General features: G+C 39.2%; 1 protein-coding gene across 4 annotated transcripts in view; it reads left to right on the top strand.

Annotated features, from left to right (window-relative positions):
- Window positions 1–23078, top strand: part of usp24 (ubiquitin specific peptidase 24) — a 37022-nt gene that overhangs the window by 1606 nt on the left and 12338 nt on the right. For 2 of the 4 annotated variants that reach the window (XM_030132012.1, XM_030132010.1), the window contains exons 2-49: window positions 2027–2195; window positions 2436–2503; window positions 2593–2736; window positions 2865–2990; window positions 3321–3356; window positions 3456–3521; window positions 5165–5230; window positions 5560–5634; window positions 5792–5950; window positions 6045–6159; window positions 6334–6437; window positions 6654–6761; window positions 6882–6977; window positions 7064–7225; window positions 8406–8498; window positions 9186–9293; window positions 9444–9593; window positions 10520–10651; window positions 10863–10974; window positions 11055–11131; window positions 11288–11428; window positions 11566–11619; window positions 11703–11836; window positions 11955–12021; window positions 12195–12305; window positions 13544–13642; window positions 13957–14130; window positions 14216–14301; window positions 14731–14839; window positions 14976–15131; window positions 15235–15332; window positions 15536–15631; window positions 16289–16511; window positions 16639–16801; window positions 17071–17232; window positions 17415–17485; window positions 17589–17749; window positions 17828–17889; window positions 18046–18237; window positions 18412–18526; window positions 18651–18795; window positions 18895–19014; window positions 19137–19262; window positions 21555–21653; window positions 21736–21818; window positions 21905–22046; window positions 22140–22259; window positions 22387–22601. In XM_030132012.1, the coding sequence (XP_029987872.1) occupies window positions 2027–2195; window positions 2436–2503; window positions 2593–2736; window positions 2865–2990; window positions 3321–3356; window positions 3456–3521; window positions 5165–5230; window positions 5560–5634; window positions 5792–5950; window positions 6045–6159; window positions 6334–6437; window positions 6654–6761; window positions 6882–6977; window positions 7064–7225; window positions 8406–8498; window positions 9186–9293; window positions 9444–9593; window positions 10520–10651; window positions 10863–10974; window positions 11055–11131; window positions 11288–11428; window positions 11566–11619; window positions 11703–11836; window positions 11955–12021; window positions 12195–12305; window positions 13544–13642; window positions 13957–14130; window positions 14216–14301; window positions 14731–14839; window positions 14976–15131; window positions 15235–15332; window positions 15536–15631; window positions 16289–16511; window positions 16639–16801; window positions 17071–17232; window positions 17415–17485; window positions 17589–17749; window positions 17828–17889; window positions 18046–18237; window positions 18412–18526; window positions 18651–18795; window positions 18895–19014; window positions 19137–19262; window positions 21555–21653; window positions 21736–21818; window positions 21905–22046; window positions 22140–22259; window positions 22387–22601 (5690 nt within the window). The remainder of the gene's footprint in view (window positions 1–2026; window positions 2196–2435; window positions 2504–2592; window positions 2737–2864; window positions 2991–3320; window positions 3357–3455; window positions 3522–5164; window positions 5231–5559; window positions 5635–5791; window positions 5951–6044; window positions 6160–6333; window positions 6438–6653; window positions 6762–6881; window positions 6978–7063; window positions 7226–8405; window positions 8499–9185; window positions 9294–9443; window positions 9594–10519; window positions 10652–10862; window positions 10975–11054; window positions 11132–11287; window positions 11429–11565; window positions 11620–11702; window positions 11837–11954; window positions 12022–12194; window positions 12306–13543; window positions 13643–13956; window positions 14131–14215; window positions 14302–14730; window positions 14840–14975; window positions 15132–15234; window positions 15333–15535; window positions 15632–16288; window positions 16512–16638; window positions 16802–17070; window positions 17233–17414; window positions 17486–17588; window positions 17750–17827; window positions 17890–18045; window positions 18238–18411; window positions 18527–18650; window positions 18796–18894; window positions 19015–19136; window positions 19263–21554; window positions 21654–21735; window positions 21819–21904; window positions 22047–22139; window positions 22260–22386; window positions 22602–23078) is intronic. The other 2 variants (XM_030132011.1, XM_030132013.1) reach the window with 2 other exon arrangements.

The following is a 23078-nucleotide window of genomic DNA, read 5'->3' as shown; positions in this document are numbered from 1 at the left end:
CAGCTGTTTAGAGTAGGCACAGTGTAAACAACAGTTGGCATTCAGCATATGCAGTAAGTAGCACATACTAGCATGTCATGTCACTATAAATAATAAACCTTTCTATATAAATATGTTAATTATAGTAATGTTACACTCTCTGTCATGTCCCCCTCTCTCAAGTCATTAGATGTGTTTAAGAGCTGTTAAAATCTTATTTCTTACATGCCCACATTAATAATGGTTTAAGTTGTTAATTAATCCATTGAGGACCACCTGGAGGGATGATGTATTATCTTAGACCTGTTTTCAGAATTTGCATAGAAAATGTGCCGTAAAATGAATCAATGTTTTCCATGACATACATTTCAGTCATAAAACTTCTAAGAAATCTATATAAATGCACAAGGTTGAAAAGGTTTAATTTCACTCTTTTTCTGTCTGCTGTATTTGTGCTTACGCATGTCATAGGTTGTTGGCCCAATGTTTTCCTCCTAAATATAGCCCTGCAGTCTCCCTGGCACACACAAACACATTGCAGCTTTAGCCAGGGGTCCCTGGAGGGTTGTGGGGTGCATAGTAACAGAGCGGGGCTAAGTTACTTCATCGTCCTGTTCAGCCACCTACTGTGCCCTAGAGAACTGAACTTTTTCCTTACAGATACCTACTATGATATGAAGTGCAGAGTCTTGCAGCCTTTCAGGTTGTCTGTTCTAATATTTGCTGTTCATTTTGGGAATGGAAGTTTTTCTTTTTTACCTTTTTGTTGAAATCAAAGTCAGCTCTTTAGGGATTTGATGACTCAGTTCCCTTCTCATAATCTTGCAGGCAATTATTTCTCTTTTTACATAATATTTCAACTTTGTTCTTTATAAGATCAGTGTTGGCTTGTTTCTCCATCTATTTCCTTTCATCCATCTTTGTGTCATGTGAAATTTTCCTAGAAAGGGAAGGGATGAAATATGATGCCTCTCTGTTACTTTCTCCTTCCTGTACCCCTTCCCGTTCTCTTCTTAATGCCCAGTCCATCAATTTATATCCAATATTTATCAGTATGCTGCACAGGAAAACATGCACTGAACATCAGTAATTATGTATGCTAATATGTGGAGATGTATTCAAAAGTGTAAGAGTTGACCTAACTAAATCTTCTCTTATTAATATTCATATTGTGCTGCCCAGAGCCAAAATGGGGGGGGGAATGATTGGTAATAGTTTGGAACGTTTATAACGTAGTGAGAGTTGAATCCTCGGGTTAAGCAAAGGAAGCCTCAGTTTTAAACATGAATCATTAGTTGTTTTCAGTAAAGATTTGTCATTAAAACTTTCCACCAGGCAGCCACATTTAAGGGGTTGAAGTTCTGCAGTTTAATCATTAATATTCTAAATCTTCATGAATATGTGAAGGCATTTATGATGTAAATAATTCACTAATCCTTTTTTTTTTTTTTTTTTTTTTTTTTACAATGGATTCTACTAGAATGTACAAGTACTGGCTACTATTTTGTTTTCTTAAAGCAACAGACTATGCAGCATTTTGAATCATGAATAGAGAGCTTATTTGTAAGTGAATTTATATTTACAGTTATATATTCACAATAGAAGGCCTTATTGTGCTTTAAATGTTTGGTGTTTGGTTAACAAGACAGCATGCCATGTTGTGGCAGAGTGTTTGTGATATTCACACGCTGTCTTACATGTCACAACGCTTAATGCTTAAGTGCTCAGTGCAAAACTGGAAAACAAGCATCTGTCTGGATTTCTTTTTAAAGCTGCTTTGGAAGATGACAGAGGACAAGAAGATGCATAAATGAAGGACATGGAGAAAAGGTCACATTTTCCAAACGACTGCTATGCTTCTCCCAGAGGGAGAAATGAATCAAGCATCGTCCTGTCTGACTTTATCACTGCCAGAGGCAATGTGTGCTATCCTAGCTCCCAACAATTGAACACAAACAGCTGCTGTATCATTATAAAATAGTTTTAGGAATAATAGCTCACCTCATGAGTTTGCAATATGTTTGCAATATTTTCATGTGTGTTACAGAGAAACAATGATGAGAATGGAAACTGTTCTGGAGGCAGCATGGAGTTCCCCACCACCAACCTGTATGAGCTGGAGAGCAGAGTTTTTACTGATCACTGGTCAATACCTTACAAGAGAGAAGAATCCCTGGGGAAATGTCTCATTGCGTCCACCTGTCTTGCGCGGCATGGTAAGACTGAATTTATGTGGGATGGAAATCTTTTTTTTCCCCAACAGTCTGTGCGAATATAAATCTCCATCTGCGTTATTGTGTGGGTGGTGTGTTTTGTTTGGATCACTTGTTTTTTCCCACATGTTATTTTAGACACGTTATTTGGCTCAATCTGTATCTTATTTGTCATAGCAAATTATTAGTCAACTTCATGTATGGGACAAAATTTTTTAATCCAACTTTTTGTTGTCCTGACAGGTCTTGCTGATGCTGATGAGAACTGCAAACGATTCATCGATCGGTGCATGCCAGAGGCCTTTAAAAAGGTCTGGAATTAGCCTGACCTGCTTTGTACAATAGTAGTAGTAGTATTTTCAGTCACTTTGCTCATCCCTTTCTCATTTTTGGTTGCTAGTTGCTGACCAGCAGTGCAGTGCACAAATGGGGCACTGAGATTCATGAGGGAATCTACAACATGTTGATGTTGCTGGTAGAACTTGTTGCGGAGAGAGTCAAGCAGGATCCTGTACCTGTAAATTTGATGGCAGTCCTGACCATGGTATGGATCATTTTGTCCATATTACTGCATCCATCTAAACAGTTCTTGTTTTACCTATGCATTTGAAATCAGACATAGACAAAGTCATCAAGAGTTGCTTTTTGCTTTACATGTTTTGTTGGTTTCAGGCCTTCAACCCTGACAACGAATACCATTTCAAGAATCGAATGAAGGCCTGTCAGAGGAACTGGGCTGAAGTATTTGGAGAAGAGGCCAACATGTTTGCCGTCTCTCCTAGCAACACCTATCAGAAAGTAAGGGGTGTCCCATTTGTCCTTAAATGCTGTTGTTTATGAGACAGTTTATCCAGATTCTTTTGCAACTATGTGAAGTTGTGCCATTATTTACATACACACTTCCTTTTTAGTCTTTGTTTATGATTCCTTGTCATGTTTTGGGGCAGACAAACAGGTTTCCTATCTCCAGTGTTGTGTAACTGATCCACAGGGGCTTAGGACCACATGTGTGTTTGACACACAACAGCTGTTAGAGAATGTATTGAGTATGTGCAGGTTACTGTTTGTTTCCTATAATTTTGCACTTTTACTCAATAAACCTACTGAAAACATAATTTTCTTTTTCAGGAGCCTCATGGTTGGCTGGTTGACTTGGTGAATCGAGTGAGTACTGGGCAGTCACCTTTCATATCAAATAATAAATACATACATCGTTAAGTCAGTGATGATAATGTCTTCTATCCTCTATTATTTTTTGTTAAGTTTGGAGAGTTGGGAGGATTCACTGCCATTCAGGCAAAGCTCAACACAGAGGAAATTGAGATTGCGGTAAGAGAAACCTTCTTGACTTTCATCTTTTTACAAATGGTCTGTCATACAGTACCATCACAGTATTAAGAGTGACTAAAATAGTTCCTGCTCATGAGAGAGATGTACTGTTGACAGCGTATACAGGCAAAAGGTCATCATGTTTACCCCCTCTGCTCTCAGCTGCAGGCTGGTGAATGTCTCTCTCTTCCCTTCGTAGTGATTCTCACATACACACAGACACACTCTCTCATCCCCTCTCACTGTGTGATGGTTGAAATGCCCTGTTGTGTTACATGTTCTGAGGCATCCTTGTACTGATGCTTCCTTCTGGGAACCTGGCCGGAACCACAGCAGTGCGTAGCCATTGATTCAGTGTGCAAGCACACACGTGGACACACACTTTCACTAACCATTAGCATATTAATAGAGCAGAGAGTGGTTGCAGACTACTGTTGCGCTTGTCGGTGGCAAAGGGAGCTTAGAGTGCGTTAGCTTTCAGCTCCCAAACATACATACACAGAAAAAGAGACTGAAAGTGAAAGGAGAAACGATAATGGGAGGAGTACTCCCTGCTATGCTCATTCCCAGGGGTGACTCATTCATTTGTCTGCTTTGAACAGGAAGTCAAGTGCAGAGAGGGGATTCACTGAGTGAATAGAAGAGGAAGGTAGAGGAGATGGGAGCTGCATGGAGAGAGCTTCGAGATCACAGATAGAAGGGGGGAAAAGACAGGAACACGTAAACCATTCATTAACATGTGATTTAGCACTGAATGAAAAATGACAGCTGGGCTCTGATAGTGGAAACTAATTCACATCTGTTAGCACTCCCTTACACTTTAGCAGCGTAACATTGTCTACATGTACACTAGTATTCCACCATTATTTCACTCCTGAAAATATGATCTGAAAGTTCATATTAAACACCATATTCAGGTTGGATAGCCTGGATTTTGCCATGTGGAGTGTGAAGATTTTTCTGGTTATAAGAGCAATCTGGACATGTATGTAGAGTGTTCAAAACTATGAGCCAGGAATTTGCATGTTCAGGTAGAGATGTGTGATTGAAAAAAGTGTGCTCACACTTACTTTTAAACATCAAGACAAGGATATAGAGAAATATTGCAGTGCTAATCTTTTCAAGAAAGTGGTTAAAGGGATGAAAGAGGGAAGCTTTCCATGGTGAACAAGTCTTTTCCAGCTGGAGAACTGTGAAACAATACCAATGTGATGCAGAGAAACACAATAGGTAGTTATTCTAGTATGCTCATTTACATTAGCCATGTAAACATCTTGTTAAGAATCTTCTTCAGAAATAATAACCTGGAATACTGACAGAGGTGACCTAACTAAGCATAAAGATAGTTTCTGAAATCACAGTGTCAGTTTAAGCCCTGTTTGACCTAAAGTTTAAATGCATCAGTGTGTGGGAGATGTTAGAACATTGTGTGAGTCTTTTTCAAAAAGTGACACCCATGAGGATGTGTAATCCTCCCAACTATGAAAATTTGATTAAATTATAACTCCCGTAAAAAAAAGGGCTGAGAAAATTAAATGTATGTTTTCTCACTTAGTCATAAAACAGTTGATAATGATGAGGTAATGTTGTTTTTGCTTGTGTGGTGACTGTACTATTTTGTCTCTTTCCTTCTGTCTGTGCAGTGTGTATCAGCACTGGTTCAACCTCTTGGAGTTTGTGCAGAATACCTCAACTCCAGCCTTGTCCAGGTGAGCGTTCTTATCTGCTCACACATATACGAACATGAAATGGTGATGTACTAAGCATTATCTGATTATTAGTGTGTCCTTTCCTTGTAACTATTACTATAACTGCTGTCCCTTATGTTATATATGTACAATATATTTTTTCTGTTAGTCTGTATATCTTCTCATGTTGAATACCTGTTTTAGTATATAAACTAGTAGTTGCATGTCTACATGATGCCGACGTTCTATTCAGATTTTTATTTTATTTTTATTTACTCTATCTTTTACTGTTTGCTGCTGCAGTGACCCATAGTCTCACAGAAATTAAACTATCACATTGTTTTTCCTAGCCAATGCTTGATCCAGTTATCCATAAGATGATCACCTATGTGCAGAACCTGGAAGAAAAAGACCTGAAAGATAAGGTAGTTGTTTTACTTTGTATTTGTAGGAGAAATTGCACTCACCCTCCTCTTACAGAAACTTTTACTAAGTTTTTTAGGGTTGATTATCTAGTGCCAACAGTTTTAACAATGTGATTATAACGTAACATGTTCCTCTTGTCCTCAATTTGTCTTTTAGCGTCTTGTAAGCATCCCAGACCTTCTGTCAGCCATCAAACTATTATGTATGAGGTTCCAAAGAGAGTTGGTTACTGTAGTGGATGACCTACGACTGGACACACTACTGCGCATGCTCAAAACTCCCCACTTCTCCACCAAGATGAACTCCCTAAAAGAGGTCAGCTATTTTACTTTTCATTTCAACTTTCTGGGTGTTTTAATCAGTTTGGGGTCTAATTTTAAATTGTTTTTGGTTCTTTTTTGTCTTTCAGGTAACAAAACTTATAGAGGAGAGTACTGTGTCTAAGACAGTGAAAAATGCCATTGACACAGATAAACTCCTGGACTGGCTAGTTGAGAACTCAGTCCTGTCAATAGCACTGGAAGGTAAGAAAACACACAAGCTCAAAGTGATTTTTTACAAACCATGTGTAACACAGACTGGCAGCATGGCTTTAATCATTTACATTAATTTGTAGCAAGATAAAAAAAATCAGTGGAGCATGTCAGTCTGTTGACAAAGGTACTTACCTCCAGTCATTAAATCGTTCTCTATTCAAGGTAACATCGACCAGGCTCAGTACTGTGAGAGAATTAAGGGAATCATTGAGCTGCTTGGAAGTAAACTCTCACTGGATGAACTCTCCAAGATCTGGAGAATACAGGTAAGCCCCAGTAGACACATCATAATGTAGCATACATTGTGTTATTGTGAATCGTTATTGAGCAGAAGTGACAGACTATGAAAACACCATAAACTAAACTTGTAGCTTAGATGTGCTGACAGACTTGATGTGGTATGTATTTGTTTGGAGCCATAGGTTTCTGTGTAAGTGTAAAAGTGGCCTCCTGTTTACCGGATTCTTGTGTTGGTATTTCAGGCAGGCCAGTCGTCAACTGTGATTGAAAACATTCACACTATCATCGCTGCTGCTGCTGTAAAGTTCAGTTTTGATCAGCTCACCCACCTCTTTGTGCTTATACAGAAGGTCAGTGCTGTCTCTGTTGATTTCACCTGTGCTTCCTCAGTGTTCAAATTAAATTATTCCAAAGACAAAAATATTTATATCTATGTGTTGCCGTAATGATTATGTTTTCATGTTATTCAGAGCTGGGAGATTGAGAGTGACAGGGTGAGACAGAAGCTGCTTAGTTTGATTGGTAGGATTGGCAGAGAGGCTCGCTCTGAAACTACAACAGGAAAGGTCTGTCCTTGTCAAAAATAATATAGTTATTCCAAATATAATTCTGTTATATATATGGTTTCATAATAATGAACCTGTCTGTTCAGGTGCTAGAGGTGCTCTGGGAGTTGGCACATCTTCCCACCTTGCCTACCAGTCTAGTTCAACAGGCATTAGAGGAGCACTTGGGGATCTTGAGCGATGCTTATGCTGTCAAGGAGACAGTGAAACGCAGTTACATCATTAAATGTATTGAGGACATAAAGAAGGTAAGACAGCTGTAACACAAATACCTAAGATGATTTTGTAACATGGCGAATGCGGTTAATTTTCACCCTGCACAGTGAAGCATGATATTGTTTTTGCTTATGTTTATCTGTGTGTGAGCAGCACAACTGACAAACAGATGCACTAATGTCTGTGAAAGAAATTTGGTAGGTGACTTTGTGAATACCTTAAAGTGTTTAGATCTAGATGGTAAAAGATGAGCATATTTTCTGTTTGCATCCCTTGTTGGATACATTTCCCTTGACTGCTCTGAGTCAATCAATTTATCATTTATTTAACATGTAAACATATGAAACTCAGGACTGGATTCTAATTGTGCTGCTCTAAACTGCAGTAATGTAAACACTGTCAGTCCCCTGCATTTCTATGCCAGCTGTGACATTTTTATTCTAAAGTTAGCATGTTCTTGTCAAATGAAGCTCTAACTTATCATTTGTTTTCATCTCTGGCATCTCAGTGGCCCACATTGAGTTATAGAGATAAGGCCATTGTCTGGCTAGTTTCTCATCAAACAAGTTCCAATAAAAAAACAACATTTTTTCATGTCACCCTTTACTCCAGAATTTACTTTTATTGTCACAATCACTAAAGTCACCTTGTCCTTCCTGCTGTACTGTGTCCTTAGTGCACCCTCTATGTCCCAAATTTGTCTCACTGCCCACAAACTAATTCCACAGTCTATGTCTGAAGAATACAGCAAGTTTTCAGTGTGAAAACCAAATTGATATTAACATATCTATGTTGGAAAAGAGGATGGTAAATTGTGGTTTGATATATAGTTAAAACCTTCTCAATGTGTTTAAGAGAAATTCTTTATTTAAATGAACCTTCAAGTGTCATAAGTAAAGGAAAATGAAAGTTAAAGACTGAAAGGAATGTGTTTCATCTGGCCTTTCCACATGTGTCTGTTAATTATTCGTCTGTTTCGTTGTTCTTCCTCTTGCGCTGTGTAAACACTGATGTTTTAGTGTAACTAACTGAAGTATCAGCGTTGTCATTAATATGTTTAAATGTACAATTGCTCGTCCGGCTTTGACATGATTTCAGAATATCTGCCGTGATAAAGGAAAAGGGCCATCCATCTTACCTGTCTCACCTACTTTCGGGTATATGTATACACATGCAGAATTATCTCAGCTAAAGTGAAATATATGTTTCTAGACACACTCTAAGGAGGACGGTAAAGGCAGCGAGACTCAAAGTTCATTTCTTACTGGCACTTGGGGCAAGAAGAAGCCTAACTTTTTTGTCAAAGTAAGACAAGAAACCAATATCGTTATAATTTCACTGACCAAACCGTATCCAATCCCGCTGCTTCACGCCTGCAAACCAATTGTGGAGGAGGGCTTGACCACAAAGGGATGTCATGGGTCACAGGTTTATAATTTCCCACTTGATTGTAACACAAGGTAGTTCAAACAGGTGTGTATTAATTCTCTGCTTGCCTCACTAAGAGGGCTTTGGCACTGACTTTATGATTAAACAGTGGTGTTGATCTTGTCGTGGGTGAGTGCTGGCTAACTTAAACGAGTGATTTTTCTCTTGGATGAATGGTCTGCTTTGGTGGGAGTGCTGGCATGTTTACTCATGCAGAGAAATCTAATCAGAGCCATGGATATCAGAGTTGTAAAGACAGACGAGATTGGATTTGGAGTTTGACTTTGGTTGGGAAAGAGGCATATATTTAATTTGAATATTCTATCAGTTTGATTTTTGCTTCATATCCATGGCCCTGATTTTCTTTTTCACAATGTCACAAAGGCTCAGCTACAAAAACAGTGGGTCAATGACTCCAACACAACAATAAGGAATATTGTTTTACCATGGATTAGTTAAATTTGTTAATAAAGAGCATCATAGACCTCTGTTTTTGTAGCATGTGACTGGTTGCTCAGTCTGCTTTAGCAAAAATCTAAGTGTGTGGTGGTTTGGTTTTAACAGGCTTCTCAGCAGAGCAGTCCTCAGGCAGTCTGGGTTGTCCCTGCTCTCCGACAGCTGCATGAGATCACTCGGTCCTTCATCAAGCAAACATATCAGAAACAAGACAAGGTAAGATAAATACTTAAATAACATACGAATATAACTTAACCATGTACTCATTATACATAACCACGTTTATCCCACATACATGGCTATGTGCTACATTATCATCATCAGAGGTGTAATATTGCTTTGGTAATCTTCCCTGTCAATCTACAGAGCATCATCCAAGACCTGAAGAAGAACTTTGAGATTGTTAAGTTGATCACAGGGTCCCTTGTGTGTTGCCATCGATTGGCTGTGACTGCTGCAGGAAATAACGGCCTCTCAAGCTCGACGATGGTTGATGGACGATACACCTACCAGGAGGTTTGTCTGTGTTAAAACTATATGTTTGACTTTAATTTTATTTTTCATTTCCCCACCCTTTTTTAGGGTTGTAAGTTGTATTTTTCCTAAGGCAAGACAATTTGCTAAGGCAGTAGCAAAAGACAAAAATAATTTAGCAGTGGCTTTTTTTTTTTTTTTTTTTTTTTTTTTTTTAAATTTAAAGGGATCATATTTTGCTAAACCCACTTTTATTAGTCTTTGGTACATTTATTTGTGTATTTGGGGACCCTAATAGTTCAAGAAGTTTGAATTTGAACCCTCCAGGTGCTGCAAAGCTATCTTTATATTAATTCTGGCAAAATCAAGCAGATTTCTACAACCTGTTTCAATTCCAGCTTAATTTCTTACGTTTTATAACTAGTTACGTCGCGACATTTGCACATATAAGGTCAAGACTTCCGACGAACATTTCTTCGAGTACGACATAATTGTTTATCAGCAGCAGCGGTTGTAGTAAAAACTGAAAATATGTCCAAACTTTGAGCCGATGACCTAAAATGTTCAGTCGTTGGTTGTATTAATGAACATAAGTGGCTGAACAGGACAGAAAGCATGGTCAACAACCTGAAGGGGTGGGATGTGAAGTGGCTCATTTGCATTTAAAGGGCCAGTGCTCAAAACAACTTTTCTGGTGTCATTATTCAAAAGTAGTGTTGAACCTTGGCCTGTGGAGTTTAATTAATGAAGAATTCAGACTCAAGCATAGCATTTACAGTTCATGTAGACCACAGGGAAATGTTTTAAAAATGCATAATTCCATTTAAAAAAGCAAAATATTACTTCTTTAATCTGAGCTGTAGCAGGTTTTCACAGTACACAAAATGTCTGTTGAACTGCACAGCACTGATTGTGGACTGTGTGTCTGAGTGTCAAGATGACATCTGTCTCTCTGTATCTATGTTTAGTATCTGGACAGCCACCTGCGCTTCCTGGCATTCTTCCTCCAGGAGGCCAGCCTCTACCTGGTCTGGAACAGGGCCAAGGAGCTCTGGGAATGCCTGGTGTCTGGGCCAGATGTCTGTGAGCTTGACCGAGAGGTATGACAACAACAGATGCAACCTTGTCTTGTGCTATCTGTTTGTGATTCCTATCATCTGTCTTTGGATGAGTAAACACAATTGGAGACATCAGTAAACCAAATAAAGGGTGAAACTTTTTTAAACTGAGACATAAGAAAATTGCAGTTGTGCATTTCAGTGCTGAATATTCAACTGATTACCTCCTAACATTACATTTTGATGTACACAGATGTGTTTTGAATGGTTCACCAAAGGACAGCATGACCTGGAGAGTGACGTCCAGCAACAGCTCTTCAAAGAGAAGATCCTAAAACTGGAGCCCTATGAGATCACTATGAATGGTGAGACTGTTTCAGCAGTCTTTCAGAATAAGAAAAACAATATCTAATACAAAAGCTAATTTGTTTAATTTGTTTCACAGGATTCAATCTTTTTAAGACATTCTTTGAGAATGTCAATCTGTGTGACCACCGCCTGAAACGCCAGGGAACTCAGTTGGTATGTTTTTACTTCTGTTTTTCTATGTTGTGTGTTTTTCAAAAAAATATACGGTCATTTTTTGTTGGGTTTTGTTTAAGAAAAGTGAGGTTCAAGTACCATGTATATATCTTGAAGTTGTGATTCATGTTTAATATATAACATGCCTCATTTCAGTGTGTGGAACGCCTTGACCTGGCAGGTATGGATTTTATCTGGCGTATCGCCATGGAAACTCCAGATGAAGAAATAGCCAATGAAGCAATCCAACTCATTATCACATATAGCTACACCAACCTCAATCCAAAAATGAAAAAGGTCAGTGTAATGAATATATGCATGCATACACATTTCTGAATCACTTTTCTAGCTACTGTACAGTGTGTTTTGCCAACTCAGAAGCAACATATATGTTCCCCTTTTGCTTTTATGATAATAACTTTACCTCTTTTCAGGATTCAGTGTCTTTGCACAAGAAGTTCATTGCTGATTGTTACAAGAGACTAGAAGTAAGTGATTTATTATGTGACTGGCTTGTCAGATTGTGCCATGCAACAAAGTCAAATTCTGAAAACATGTTTCTCTTTGTCAGGCTGCCAGTTCGGCCCTGGGTGGGCCTACTTTAACTCATGCTGTTACAAGGGCAACCAAGATGCTGACAGCCACTGCAATGCCAACAGTGGCCACATCTGTACAATCACCTTCCAGGTACCTAGGGGGGTTTGGGTAAGAATATAGTTATTCACATATTTTATGTGTTTGTGTTGAGGTGTATCCTTTCCTGGATTTTAACAAGTAAATTTTACAAAATCCTGGTAAAACCTATGTGTATGTTCCTCTCCAGATCCACTAAGCTGGTTATAATCGAAAGACTGCTGCTACTGGCTGAACGCTACGTCATCACTATAGAGGTAGGGACTGTCACCTTGAATATTACTCTTTTTACATTAAATATGTGTGAGAAACAGTTACATGTATTGAAGTGAATGGATGAAGTAAATGTATTTTCTGTAATATTTGAGAACCCCATATATTTTTGTTGGGGATTGTTTTGTTTGTAATCATATACTTTTTTTCTGTATAGGATATGTACTCAGTTCCTCGCACTATTCTACCTCATGGGGCCTCGTTCAACGGACACCCTGTCACTCTTCACATCACCTATGAGTCAACCAAAGACACTTTCACCTTGGAGGTACTGTTGGATTTTTCCAAATCGTCAGCCTCATTAAATCTTTTTTTTTTTTTTTTTTTTTTTTGGCCATATTGTGAAATGTGTATGAAATGAATCAGCAGTGTGTTAGAGTAACGTTACGCAGATATCACAATTTGGCCAAAAATATGATTTGGGCAATTATGCTATGAGCCTAATGAAATGCATTGAAACACATCTTCATTGTGTTCAGCATTTCCATGGGTCCTTAAAAAATCTAAAATCATACTTAGATTACAGATTTGACATAAATACACTGTATCTATTTTGTGCTGCTTGGTGTTTTTCAATCAATGCAGTATCAGACTGTCACATGTTGCAGATCCACCACCACAGTCAGTACAACAATACAAGCTCTAAACAGATTCAGTGTGTGACTGAACTTAGTAATTCAGAGAATTTCTCTATGAGGTAACTCAGTGAAATAGCTCATAGGTTTATTCATGTTATGTTTAGTGACTTGTATTCATGTAGTGTCATTTCATTCTGGGAAAAAAAAACAAATGATGTTAACCCATTATGTTTACTTCACAAAAGGAATAATATAACACCACTAACTGGTGACCAAATGAAATGTCCTATTACATTTCATAAATTACAGATCTCACAGAATTCAAAGATTGTTAGAAATGTTTGATACGATGATAATAAATTGAGAAAATGCATATAAGCCTAGACTTCTTTTTAAATATTTTAGAGCCTTTGTATTAGATTTTTTGTATTGTGCTTAGAAATCAATAGAATTATGAAGTTAATTTTGTCATTAGTTTACTTGTCAGTTTGCAGTAGTTTTGGGAAATATTTTGTTATGACCACACCCCAAGATACTGCATTAAAGTCTATAAATGCCTGCTGTTACTGATGAATATTCTGTCACATTCATACTAGAAGTTTTTCTAAAATCACATTTCCAACCACAGATGTTAACTCTGTTAAGCAACGCCCAGAAAGCATTTGTACCTACAGCAAAAAAAAAAAAAAAATCAAAATACAACGTTAATGTTAATTTACTTTGCAAGTAATTCTTGGACTTTGTTCATATCCTTTGTACATTTTACCACTATGGACATGAAATACTGTAGATCTTAAATTGCTTTCATAATGGAATTAAAAAGTAAAATTTAAGTTGGAACTCTTGCAGGAACTCTGGTATTGAGTTACATGTACAGAGAAAATAGGTTGTCTTACTGTGTGTGTGTATGTGTGTGTCCATCCTGCAGACCCACAGTAATGAGACAATAGGAAGTATCCGGTGGAAGATTTCTGAACACTTGAGCTGTCCAGTGGATAATGTCCAGATCTTTGCCAATGACAGTGTGGTGAGTGTTAAAGGCCGTATAAGACAGAGAGAATCTGTGTTTGTTTGTTTGTTTTAAATATGTAGATGATTTTATCTCTCACCCCCTCATCAAAGTATTTTATTCCTCTCCTCGTCATATGTTTCCCCTGAAGCCAGTGCACATGTCAAACTACAAATCTGTTCACAAATGCTTGGAGGCAGGGTGCCACCACCTGTTTACTGCTGGTTGGACCACTGCATCTTTTATGTGGCAGGGGAAACAATGCCTTGAACAACCTCATTCCCTGTTCTTTTCTCACTTCCCTCCTTCATTGCTCCTCCACCATGTGTTAGTTGACCATGAATCGGGACCAGAAGCTGCTGTCCCAGCTTGGCTTCAGTGATGAGCAGACCCTGACTGTGAAGAGCTCAGGCACTGGAACTCCCTCTGGCAGCTCAGAGTCCTCCGCCTCTGCCTCCAGCAGTTCCAGCTCTGCTGTATTCAACTCTGCCTACGCCTTGGAGCAGGTTGACACAAATACACAAATAGACAAACTTACACAGAGTCTTCCAAGTGTTGATTCCAAAACAATGTGTCTATCTGTCACTGCAGGAGAAATCACTGCCAGGTGTAGTGATGGCGCTGGTGTGTAATGTGTTCGAGATGCTTTACCAGCTGGCTAACCTGGATGAATCCAGGTGGGATGGAATATTACAAAAATATCTTTACTCAGTTTTAACATCAAATCATATAAATTACTTAAAAATGAAAGTAAAATGATCATTATAATGTAACACGTTTAATGCAGATACATACATGATTAACAAATTATCTAATAAGTGATTAAATAGTAAAAACAATACAAATCACTTAAACATATTCCATGTATACACATCTAAAGGAAAGGATTTCTCGAGGTTCTATATTCATTTATAAACCATGGCATACTGCATATCAAAACTTTTGTCTGCTGCTGAAAGAAGTACCTGGTTATAAAAGGTACAATAGGTACAACCCAACTTTTCAGTGCGGTGCTACAGACACATTTCATATTGCTTTAGTTTTTCAGCTTATTAGTGGAGCTAAATATGGAAGCTGAAGTTCTCTTGTGTCTTTGTTTCATCTAGGATCACTCTACGTGTGAGGAAGCTTTTACTGCTCATCCCAACAGATCCAGAAGTGCAGGATGCCCTTGATAACTTTGTTCCCAAAGAATCCAGTGTCTGGAGTCACCAGGTACACATGAGTACACATCAGTGTACCTCTTATTGTATGTCCACCATCAGTAATGTTAATTTCTTTACTGATCCTTTTCTCAAAGTCACTATAGTTTAGAAATCTGTGTCACTGACTTTTTTTCTCACTACTGTAGAAAACGTTGTTCACCCTTGGTCAGGGTTCAGGTTCTCGTTCTCCATCTATGGCCTCTAAGCAGCAGCACCAACCGAGTGCTGCATCCATTTTAGAGTCCCTGTTCAGATCCTCGGCTCCAGGCATGTCCACCTTCAGAGTGCTGTACAATCTGGAGGTACGTGCAATGTCCATTCCCTGCAGCACAAAAAAAATCTATTTAAACTGTGATGATTAGTGGGTTTTAACATCTATTTTCATCCCTCCTCTCTTTCTGTTAGGTGTTGAGTTCAAAGCTCATGCCCACATCTGATGATGAAATGGCCAAAACAAGCAGCAAGTCCTTCTGTGAGAACTTCCTGAAAGCAGGGGGCCTCAGGTATTATTACAGAGCACACATCACTTCAAAGAACAGTATTACCTGTTGGTTGTTTGGTTTATTGTATCATGAGTAGACTGAGAAAACGTGTGACTATGTTGAGTACTGGTCACATAGTATAAGGTTTAATCCAAAGTGACGCACATCACCTTATTTGTAGTTCTGACCATGGTCTGTCTTTCTTTGTTTTTTTTTTTTTGCAGTCTGGTGGTGAACGTCATGCAGAGAGATTCCATTCCATCAGAGGTGGACTATGAGACCAGACAGGGGGTCTACTCAATCTGTCTTCAGTTGGCCAGGTAAATATCACACAGTAGGGCCATTTTTGGGACTTCTTTTCTGATCAAGCTCCTAATTTGACCAGTTAATCTCTTATATATCAGTAACTCCCCAAAAAAATTTCAGCCTAATCCGTAAAGTTCTAGACCCCCCCTCCACCCCCCCCACCCCCCACTGCCATCTTTAGGGTGCCCATCAGCCGAGTGCAGAAAACCCATTTTTTAATGGAAAATCATGCATTTGTCGGCTAGTTATGCCACATTTGCTCATGCAAATGTCATATTAGAGGTTTTGGGGGATGCTGCTGTTGTTTATGAAGGTCCAAATGATGTACAGGTCAAGGTCACATGATTTTAGACAAGGTCAGGGTCATTTGACACTGAAAAATGAGTAAAATCACAGGTTTTTGCTTATTTCTTTATTGCCTAGTCTTATTTCAAAGATCTGCAGTCAGGGCTTTTGCTGGAAAACATTTTATCCTAGATTACCCATCTGGTACCCTCCCTTTTCTTCAGTTCAGCAAGTACAATCAAACCTGTGATTTTACCCATTTTTCAGTGTCAAATGACCTTGACCTTATCTAAAATCATGTGACCTTGACTTGTACATGATTTGAGACTTTCATTGTGGGCTACATGACAAGTCAGCACTACATACTTACTATGCTCTGTTTGCAGGTTTCTGCTGGTTGGCCAGAGCATGCCTTCAGTTCTGGATGATGACGTCATAAGGGACGGCGAGGCGCTGTCTTCCCGTCCTTTCCGAAATGCAGGACGCGCTGGGCGACAGCTGTCACTATGTGGAACTCCAGAGAAGTCCTCATACAGACAGATGTCTCTGTCTGAGCGCTCCTCCATAAGAGTTGAGGAGATCATACCTGCTGCTCGTGTAGCTATACAGGTGCTTACAGAACGTTTACAAGTTTCAGTTTCTACATTACTTGCTTCTGTTCCTTTTTTTTGTCATTCCAAACCAGTGATCTGAGCAGCAATACTGAGCACCTAAGAATTTATTTCCTTCATTCTAGACTATGGAGGTGGGGGACTTCACTTCCACTGTGGCCTGCTTCATGCGCCTGACCTGGGCAGCTGCAGCTGGGCGGTTAGACCTGGTAGGCAGTCCACAGCCAATCAGAGAGACCCACAGCTCACTTCTGCCACAGGGAGTCCGCACCAGAGTCAGCAGTACTGGTAAGATGGAGATCAAACTGAACTGATTTTTTGTTATTAGATGAAGATTTGTCTTATTCTCCTTTGTAGGCATAAACAAAAACAGGAAGGACTTCTGGTGTTTAGTCAAATGTACATGTTAATTATGTTGTCAAACTTCATTCCTCATTTGTAAGTAACAAACACTCAGATGATTTGAAACTAACAGCTCATTGTCAAAGCATTTTCTGTGCTGCAAACAAAAACTAAAAGAAATGAAAGCAAAACAAATGGTTTATGTGTGTTTGCAGGGAGTAACTGCAGCTCCAGCAGTGAGGGTGAAACCACACCTACGGCGTTGCATGCTGGGATATGTGTCAGACAGCAGAGTGTCTCAATCAAAGATGCCATCATTGCCCGTGAGGCCTTGTCACTGCTGGTTACTTGCCTGCAGTTACGCTGTCAGCAACTGTGTAAGATTCATTCAGGAACAAAAACACACCAGACAAAACCCCCACAATCTTTGTGTTCATTTTGATAGTAACATGTGCTGTTTCATTATAGTCGGTTAGTTCCGCAGTTTTTATTTCTTTATTATATTGGTTAGTCAGACCACTCCATGAAACTAAATCCTGTTGTTGGTTTCTTTTTTCAGGTTCTTTTTACAACCTTCCCTCTGTCAACGATTTTATCATTGATGTTCTGCTGGGATCCCCCAGTGGGGAGGTAAATAACACCCTTTTTTGTTCAATAGGCTGCCCAGGAATACATCCTTAACACTGCAGTGTATGGTGTTTATACTTGTGTTCTCTCTTTATCTCTGTGTCAGATCCGTCGTGTGGCCTGTGATCAGCTGTACACTCTGAGCCAGTCTGACACCTCAGCCTTCCCTGACATCCAGAAACCAAATTTGTTCCTCCTTTCAGTTGTTCTGACTGCACAGCTCCCGTTATGGAGTCCCACATCTGTCATGAGAGGAGTCAACCAGAGGTACTTAAGCAACACAGAAACTCAATATCACTGAAGCCTTTTCTGGGGTCTTAAGCTGACTGTCCTCTTTCTCCTCAGATTGCTGTCTCAGTGCACTGAGTACTTTGACTTAAGATGCCAGCTTCTGGATGACCTCACCAGTAAGCTAATTAAGTCTCCTTTTAGTCACTCTCATCTAAGCATGATAATTGGTCCCAGAGGGGGGCTGTCATATGAGGTTATTAGTTGAGAAAGTAAAATATGCAATTACCCATTGTTCCTTCTGTGTTCTGTCTTCTCACCTTCTTGTTCTGTAGCTTCAGAAATGGAGGTGTTAAAAGTGAGCGCAGCCACCATGCTAGAGGATGAGATCTCTTGGCTTGACAACTTTGAACCCAGCTGGAGCTCTGAGATGGAGACCAGCGAGGCGGACAACATCCTCCTGGCAGGACACCTCCGCCTTATAAAGACGCTGCTTTCCCTGTGTGGCAATGAGAAGGAGCACCTTGGTAAGGTCAAAGTACACAGATATGAATACAACTCTGTACTCATCAAATGTGTGGCCTTCTCCCCTCAATAACTGTTTTCCTACTAATATCCAGCCATTGTGGACATCATTGTTCTCACATCATTCAGTTGATAAATCCAATATGTAACATGGTGATGTGCAATTCTTTTCCCAGGCCCATCATTGATCCAGCAGTTGTTGGATGACTTCCTTTTTCGAGCTTCACGCATCATCATCAACAGCTCCAACCCCACTCCTTCGCCAACTCCCCGGCACGACTTTCACCCAAAGTACGGCATTCTCTTCCTTTACATTATTTCCATTTTATTTATATCCTTGAAAGTCACAGTGAAACTACATTTAAGGGAGTTATTTAGTGGTAACTGTTACATGTCTTTTGGTGTGTTTGTTTAGGTGCAGCACAGCCAGCAGCAGGCTCGCAGCGTATGAGGTGCTGGTGATGCTCGCAGACAGCTCTCTCTCAAACCTCCGACTCATCACCAAAGAGTTACTGTCCATGCATCACCAGTCTGACCCTTCCCTCTGCAAGGAGTTTGATGTAAGACACGAATCAAAATCAAATTTCTTCAAATAATATTTAATGTAACTGGCATTTCAATGACAGTTGAGGTCTAAAACCTCTGGATCTCTTTGTTAGTATCTTCCTCCAGTAGAGAGCCGGTCAGTCTCAGGTTTCGTTGGTTTGAAGAACGGTGGAGCTACGTGTTACATGAATGCTGTGTTCCAGCAGCTGTACATGCAGCCTGGCCTTCCAGAGGTACAAGTGGATTCCGTTTGTTGTTTACATGTCTTATTTATTTGAGGCCATCTAGTCTTTGCATCACACCCAGTTAACCTGGGTGGAAGTCAAACAATTTTTCTTATTGATTATTTTTTTAGGCTTTTCTGTCCATTGAGGATGATACTGACCAACCAGAAGAGAGTGTCTTCTACCAGGTCCAATCACTGTTTGGACACTTAATGGAGAGCAAACTGCAGTACTATGTGCCTGAGAACTTCTGGAAGGTAATGGATTTATTTGAACAGTAGTACAGTATAGTTTGAATGATGAGAAAGCAGACAATTACACTGGCATCATCAGTAGGATTTTAGATGCCACTTTATTTACATGGTAAAGAAAATTATTGAAGTCCACAATTTGCACATAACTATCATAACCATACACTGTAATTGTATAATATGTAAAATTCAAGCAGGATGATGTCATCATATATTTTGCTGGCTTGTATACTCACATTATGTGTTTCCTGCAGTGGTTAAATTCAGTGGAATCCACAATATTATTTAATGTAATTTCCATTCATTCAGGCACCTGTCAATAACCTAATAATCCATTTCAGGGGGAAACATGGCAAACACTGGTTAAGACATAGCAACAAAATAGTGCATGCCTTATCACACCAATTTAAGCAACACTCCCTAATTTATTATTTCTAATTCCATTTTGTTGCATAGTAATTTGGCAGAGAGCTAATTTAATGCTATATTTTGATGATTTATCCAATTTACTTTGATGCATGACCACTGCAAACCCCCAAACTATTGTGTTCAGTAATATAATGTCAATATTTAACTTACCATTAGCTAAATCAGTCCACCTCATGTCACATTACTGAAAGACATAATTTAGCTTTAGACCAGTGGTTCTTAACCTTGTTGGAGGTACTGAACCCCACCAGTTTCATATGCGCATTCACCGAACCCTTCTTTATTAAAAAATAAAATATGATTTTTTTCCAAATTCAAGACACGGGTGTATGTTTTACAGGTGCACTAAATGAACCGTACATTAACATCACTCTGTTCAAAGAACAAAACCAATACAGTGCATGAACTCACAACAAATTACATACCTTTTCACAAAGACATAACCTTTTTTAATACTACCACACTGAAATGGTTTTAATTTTTGTATTCCAATAATGAACTTATTGTATTTATGCTATTTATCATTTTTACCATTTTAACACACACCCATCACCTAATTTCCATCAGGTTACAATAATAATGAATTTTTACTGCAAATCAGTGTGACTTCTGCTGTTGCCTTTGAGAGACCAGTTCAGAAATGTGTGGCTTCACCTTAGCAAGTGCCACTCTCATGTCATTTTCACAGCAAAGTCTGTTCCTTTTCTTCGTTTTTATGTCCAGCATCCTTATTACGGCACTAGCTCGGCTTTAGCGTAATACGATTTCTCCATCTGCGATGGTGCATCGGTCGTCACATGATTGTAACTGACCAGTGCAGTGACCGAAAAATGTAAACAAACACTACACATGGCTGCCTCCGTGGTTAACAGGAAGTAGCAAAAGTCATAACAACGATGTGGAAAATACTCAAATAATTCATCGTCAGACAAGTGGAAGAGATTATAAACACTTCCGGATTGTGTTGTAGTGCTATAAGCAACAATAATACACCGCGTATATTGGATGTCAATCACAGAAAGAGTCTCCGAAGCTGTTTGTTTACATACACGGACCTAGCCCGACACACACACCCGACTAATGAGTTGAGTGTGTGTCTTGACCTCCGCCGAACCCCTGAGACTGACTCACCAAACCCCTAGGGTTCAATTGAACCCAGGTTAAGAACCACTGCTTTAGACTTTACGCTAAATGTTGTGTGAAAAAATGTCAAAACATTATTTCATCTGTAATCTGTCATTAGCTGTTGTGAAAACACTTCTTTTGACCCCATGTTTCTTCACAGCAGCATCAAGCTACATCTTTTGTAAGTGCTTTAATTGAGAAACCCTGAACAGCAGAAAACATGTACTGTCCATCAGTGAAAGTGTTGATATTGTACATATGGTATTCGGTGACAATTAATGACAATTTATTTTCAGTTACTGTCATATGAATATTTTCACTTAAATGAAATTAAGCTTGACTTTTTGTAGAAATTAGGTGTTATCTTGACTATTTTTAAAATACAATCCGTTGAGTCTCTCCTCAAAGAACCATGACGGATTCACATTTTGGTATCTCTGTCCCATTGTACAGACGAGGTCTTAAGTCTTGCTTTGGTCTTTCAGCCTGTCAGACCTGCACTAGTGCTGAAGATGCAACAGGTTGAACAGAAACACAAAGATCAATCAGACAGAAATGACATCTAACACAAAAACATCTGATTTCTATGTATTACGTTCTAATCAGCTGCATTTAAGAAAGTCCCTGACCTGACAAGCAGTGTCACAACTAATTTATTCTTCCTAAGAAGAATTGTCTTCGATGAGACTGACAAACATCTTCATTAAGACAATACTCAACCACCATCCACATTCTGTTTTGCAGATATTCAAGATGTGGAATAAAGAGTTATATGTACGAGAGCAGCAAGATGCATATGAGTTTTTCACCAGCCTGGTGGACCAGCTTGACGAACATCTCAAGGTAAAGTATTTATAACGTGCTTAAAACAAACTTTAATGAACAGGTTTAGTATTAATTAGTAATTTTTTTTGTCTTCCTCCAGAAAATGGGACGAGAACAGATCTTCAAAAACACATTTCAGGGAATCTTCTCAGACCAGAAGATTTGTAAAGACTGTCCTCATCGGTGAGTCATCTGTTTTTTTGTCTCTGAAAACACATTCATTCGAATACTCATTATTTCTGCTGTTTGACCGCTGACTTTTCTTGCAGTTATGAGCGTGAAGAAACATTTATGGCATTGAACCTCGGAGTAACATCTTGTCAAAGTCTGGAGATCTCATTAGACCAGTTTGTCAGAGGAGAGGTACTAGAGGGCAGCAATGCCTACTACTGTGAGAAATGCAAAGAGAAGGTCTGTAAAGAGCTCTGCATATTTTGTGTTTTTTGACTGCATTTTATTCAGATTTACTCACCAGGTTTGTCCATGTTTTTTTCTTACGTACAGAGAACCACAGTAAAGAGGACATGTATCAAATCCCTTCCCAGTGTCCTCTGTATTCACCTCATGCGCTTTGGCTTCGACTGGGAAAGTGGACGCTCCATCAAATATGATGAACAGATAAGGGTATGCAGTAGATGCAGCTCTTGATTCTGTGACTCTCAGTTGCTTCCCAAATCCCTGAAAATCCTCTCTGCTCACTGGTTATACTTTAAATTAACAGATTAAAATGTGGCTGTTGTGTGTTGTGCAGTTCCCCTGGGTGCTGAACATGGAACCGTACACTGTGTCTGGAATGGCTCGTCAAGACTGCAGTGGAGATGGAGGCGAAGGGCGAGGCGACGGGACCTCAGGGGGCTCACCCCGGAAGAAAGTCACCATTTCTGAGAACTATGAACTTGTGGGTGTTGTTGTTCACAGTGGTCAAGCACACGCTGGCCACTACTACTCCTTCATTAAAGACAGACGGTAAGGGATGGACAGAAACTTTCTTTCACTTTAGGCTGAAATATGTTTTAAGCTCCAAGGAATTAAAGCTATTTACAGTGTGGTTTTTTTGTGCTCAGTGGAGCTGTGTGTTGGAGATTTCTCTGGTTGCTGGAGTACATTTTTCTGTTACTGTAGATTTCCAGGCAGAACTTTATGGACCTCCTTGGGGCAAATAATTGCAGCATCAGATTTTGTGTGGGCTCCCAGTTTAGTTTGTAAGCATCTCCAGATGTCTGGCTCTGGGAGTCAGAAATCCTCGCTGGAAAAGTAGAACATGAAGAGACCACAGGAGCTAATATTTGGCACCATGCTCTTGCTTGCCTGCTTGTTTCTTTCCATACTTAAGATTACAACAAAGAAAGTTTGTTCTTAGAGTGTTGATATTTTCCAGGAAATTGGACATATTCTGAATCTGCTTTTAAAATCATGTTGTTATGTTAGTAGAAGAGACTGGTT

The sequence above is a fragment of the Sphaeramia orbicularis genome, chromosome 4 (assembly GCF_902148855.1).
Source record: "Sphaeramia orbicularis chromosome 4, fSphaOr1.1, whole genome shotgun sequence".
NCBI lineage: Eukaryota > Metazoa > Chordata > Actinopteri > Kurtiformes > Apogonidae > Sphaeramia > Sphaeramia orbicularis.
Note: the sequence above shows the minus strand (reverse complement) of the source record. Positions and strands in the feature narration are given on the sequence as shown.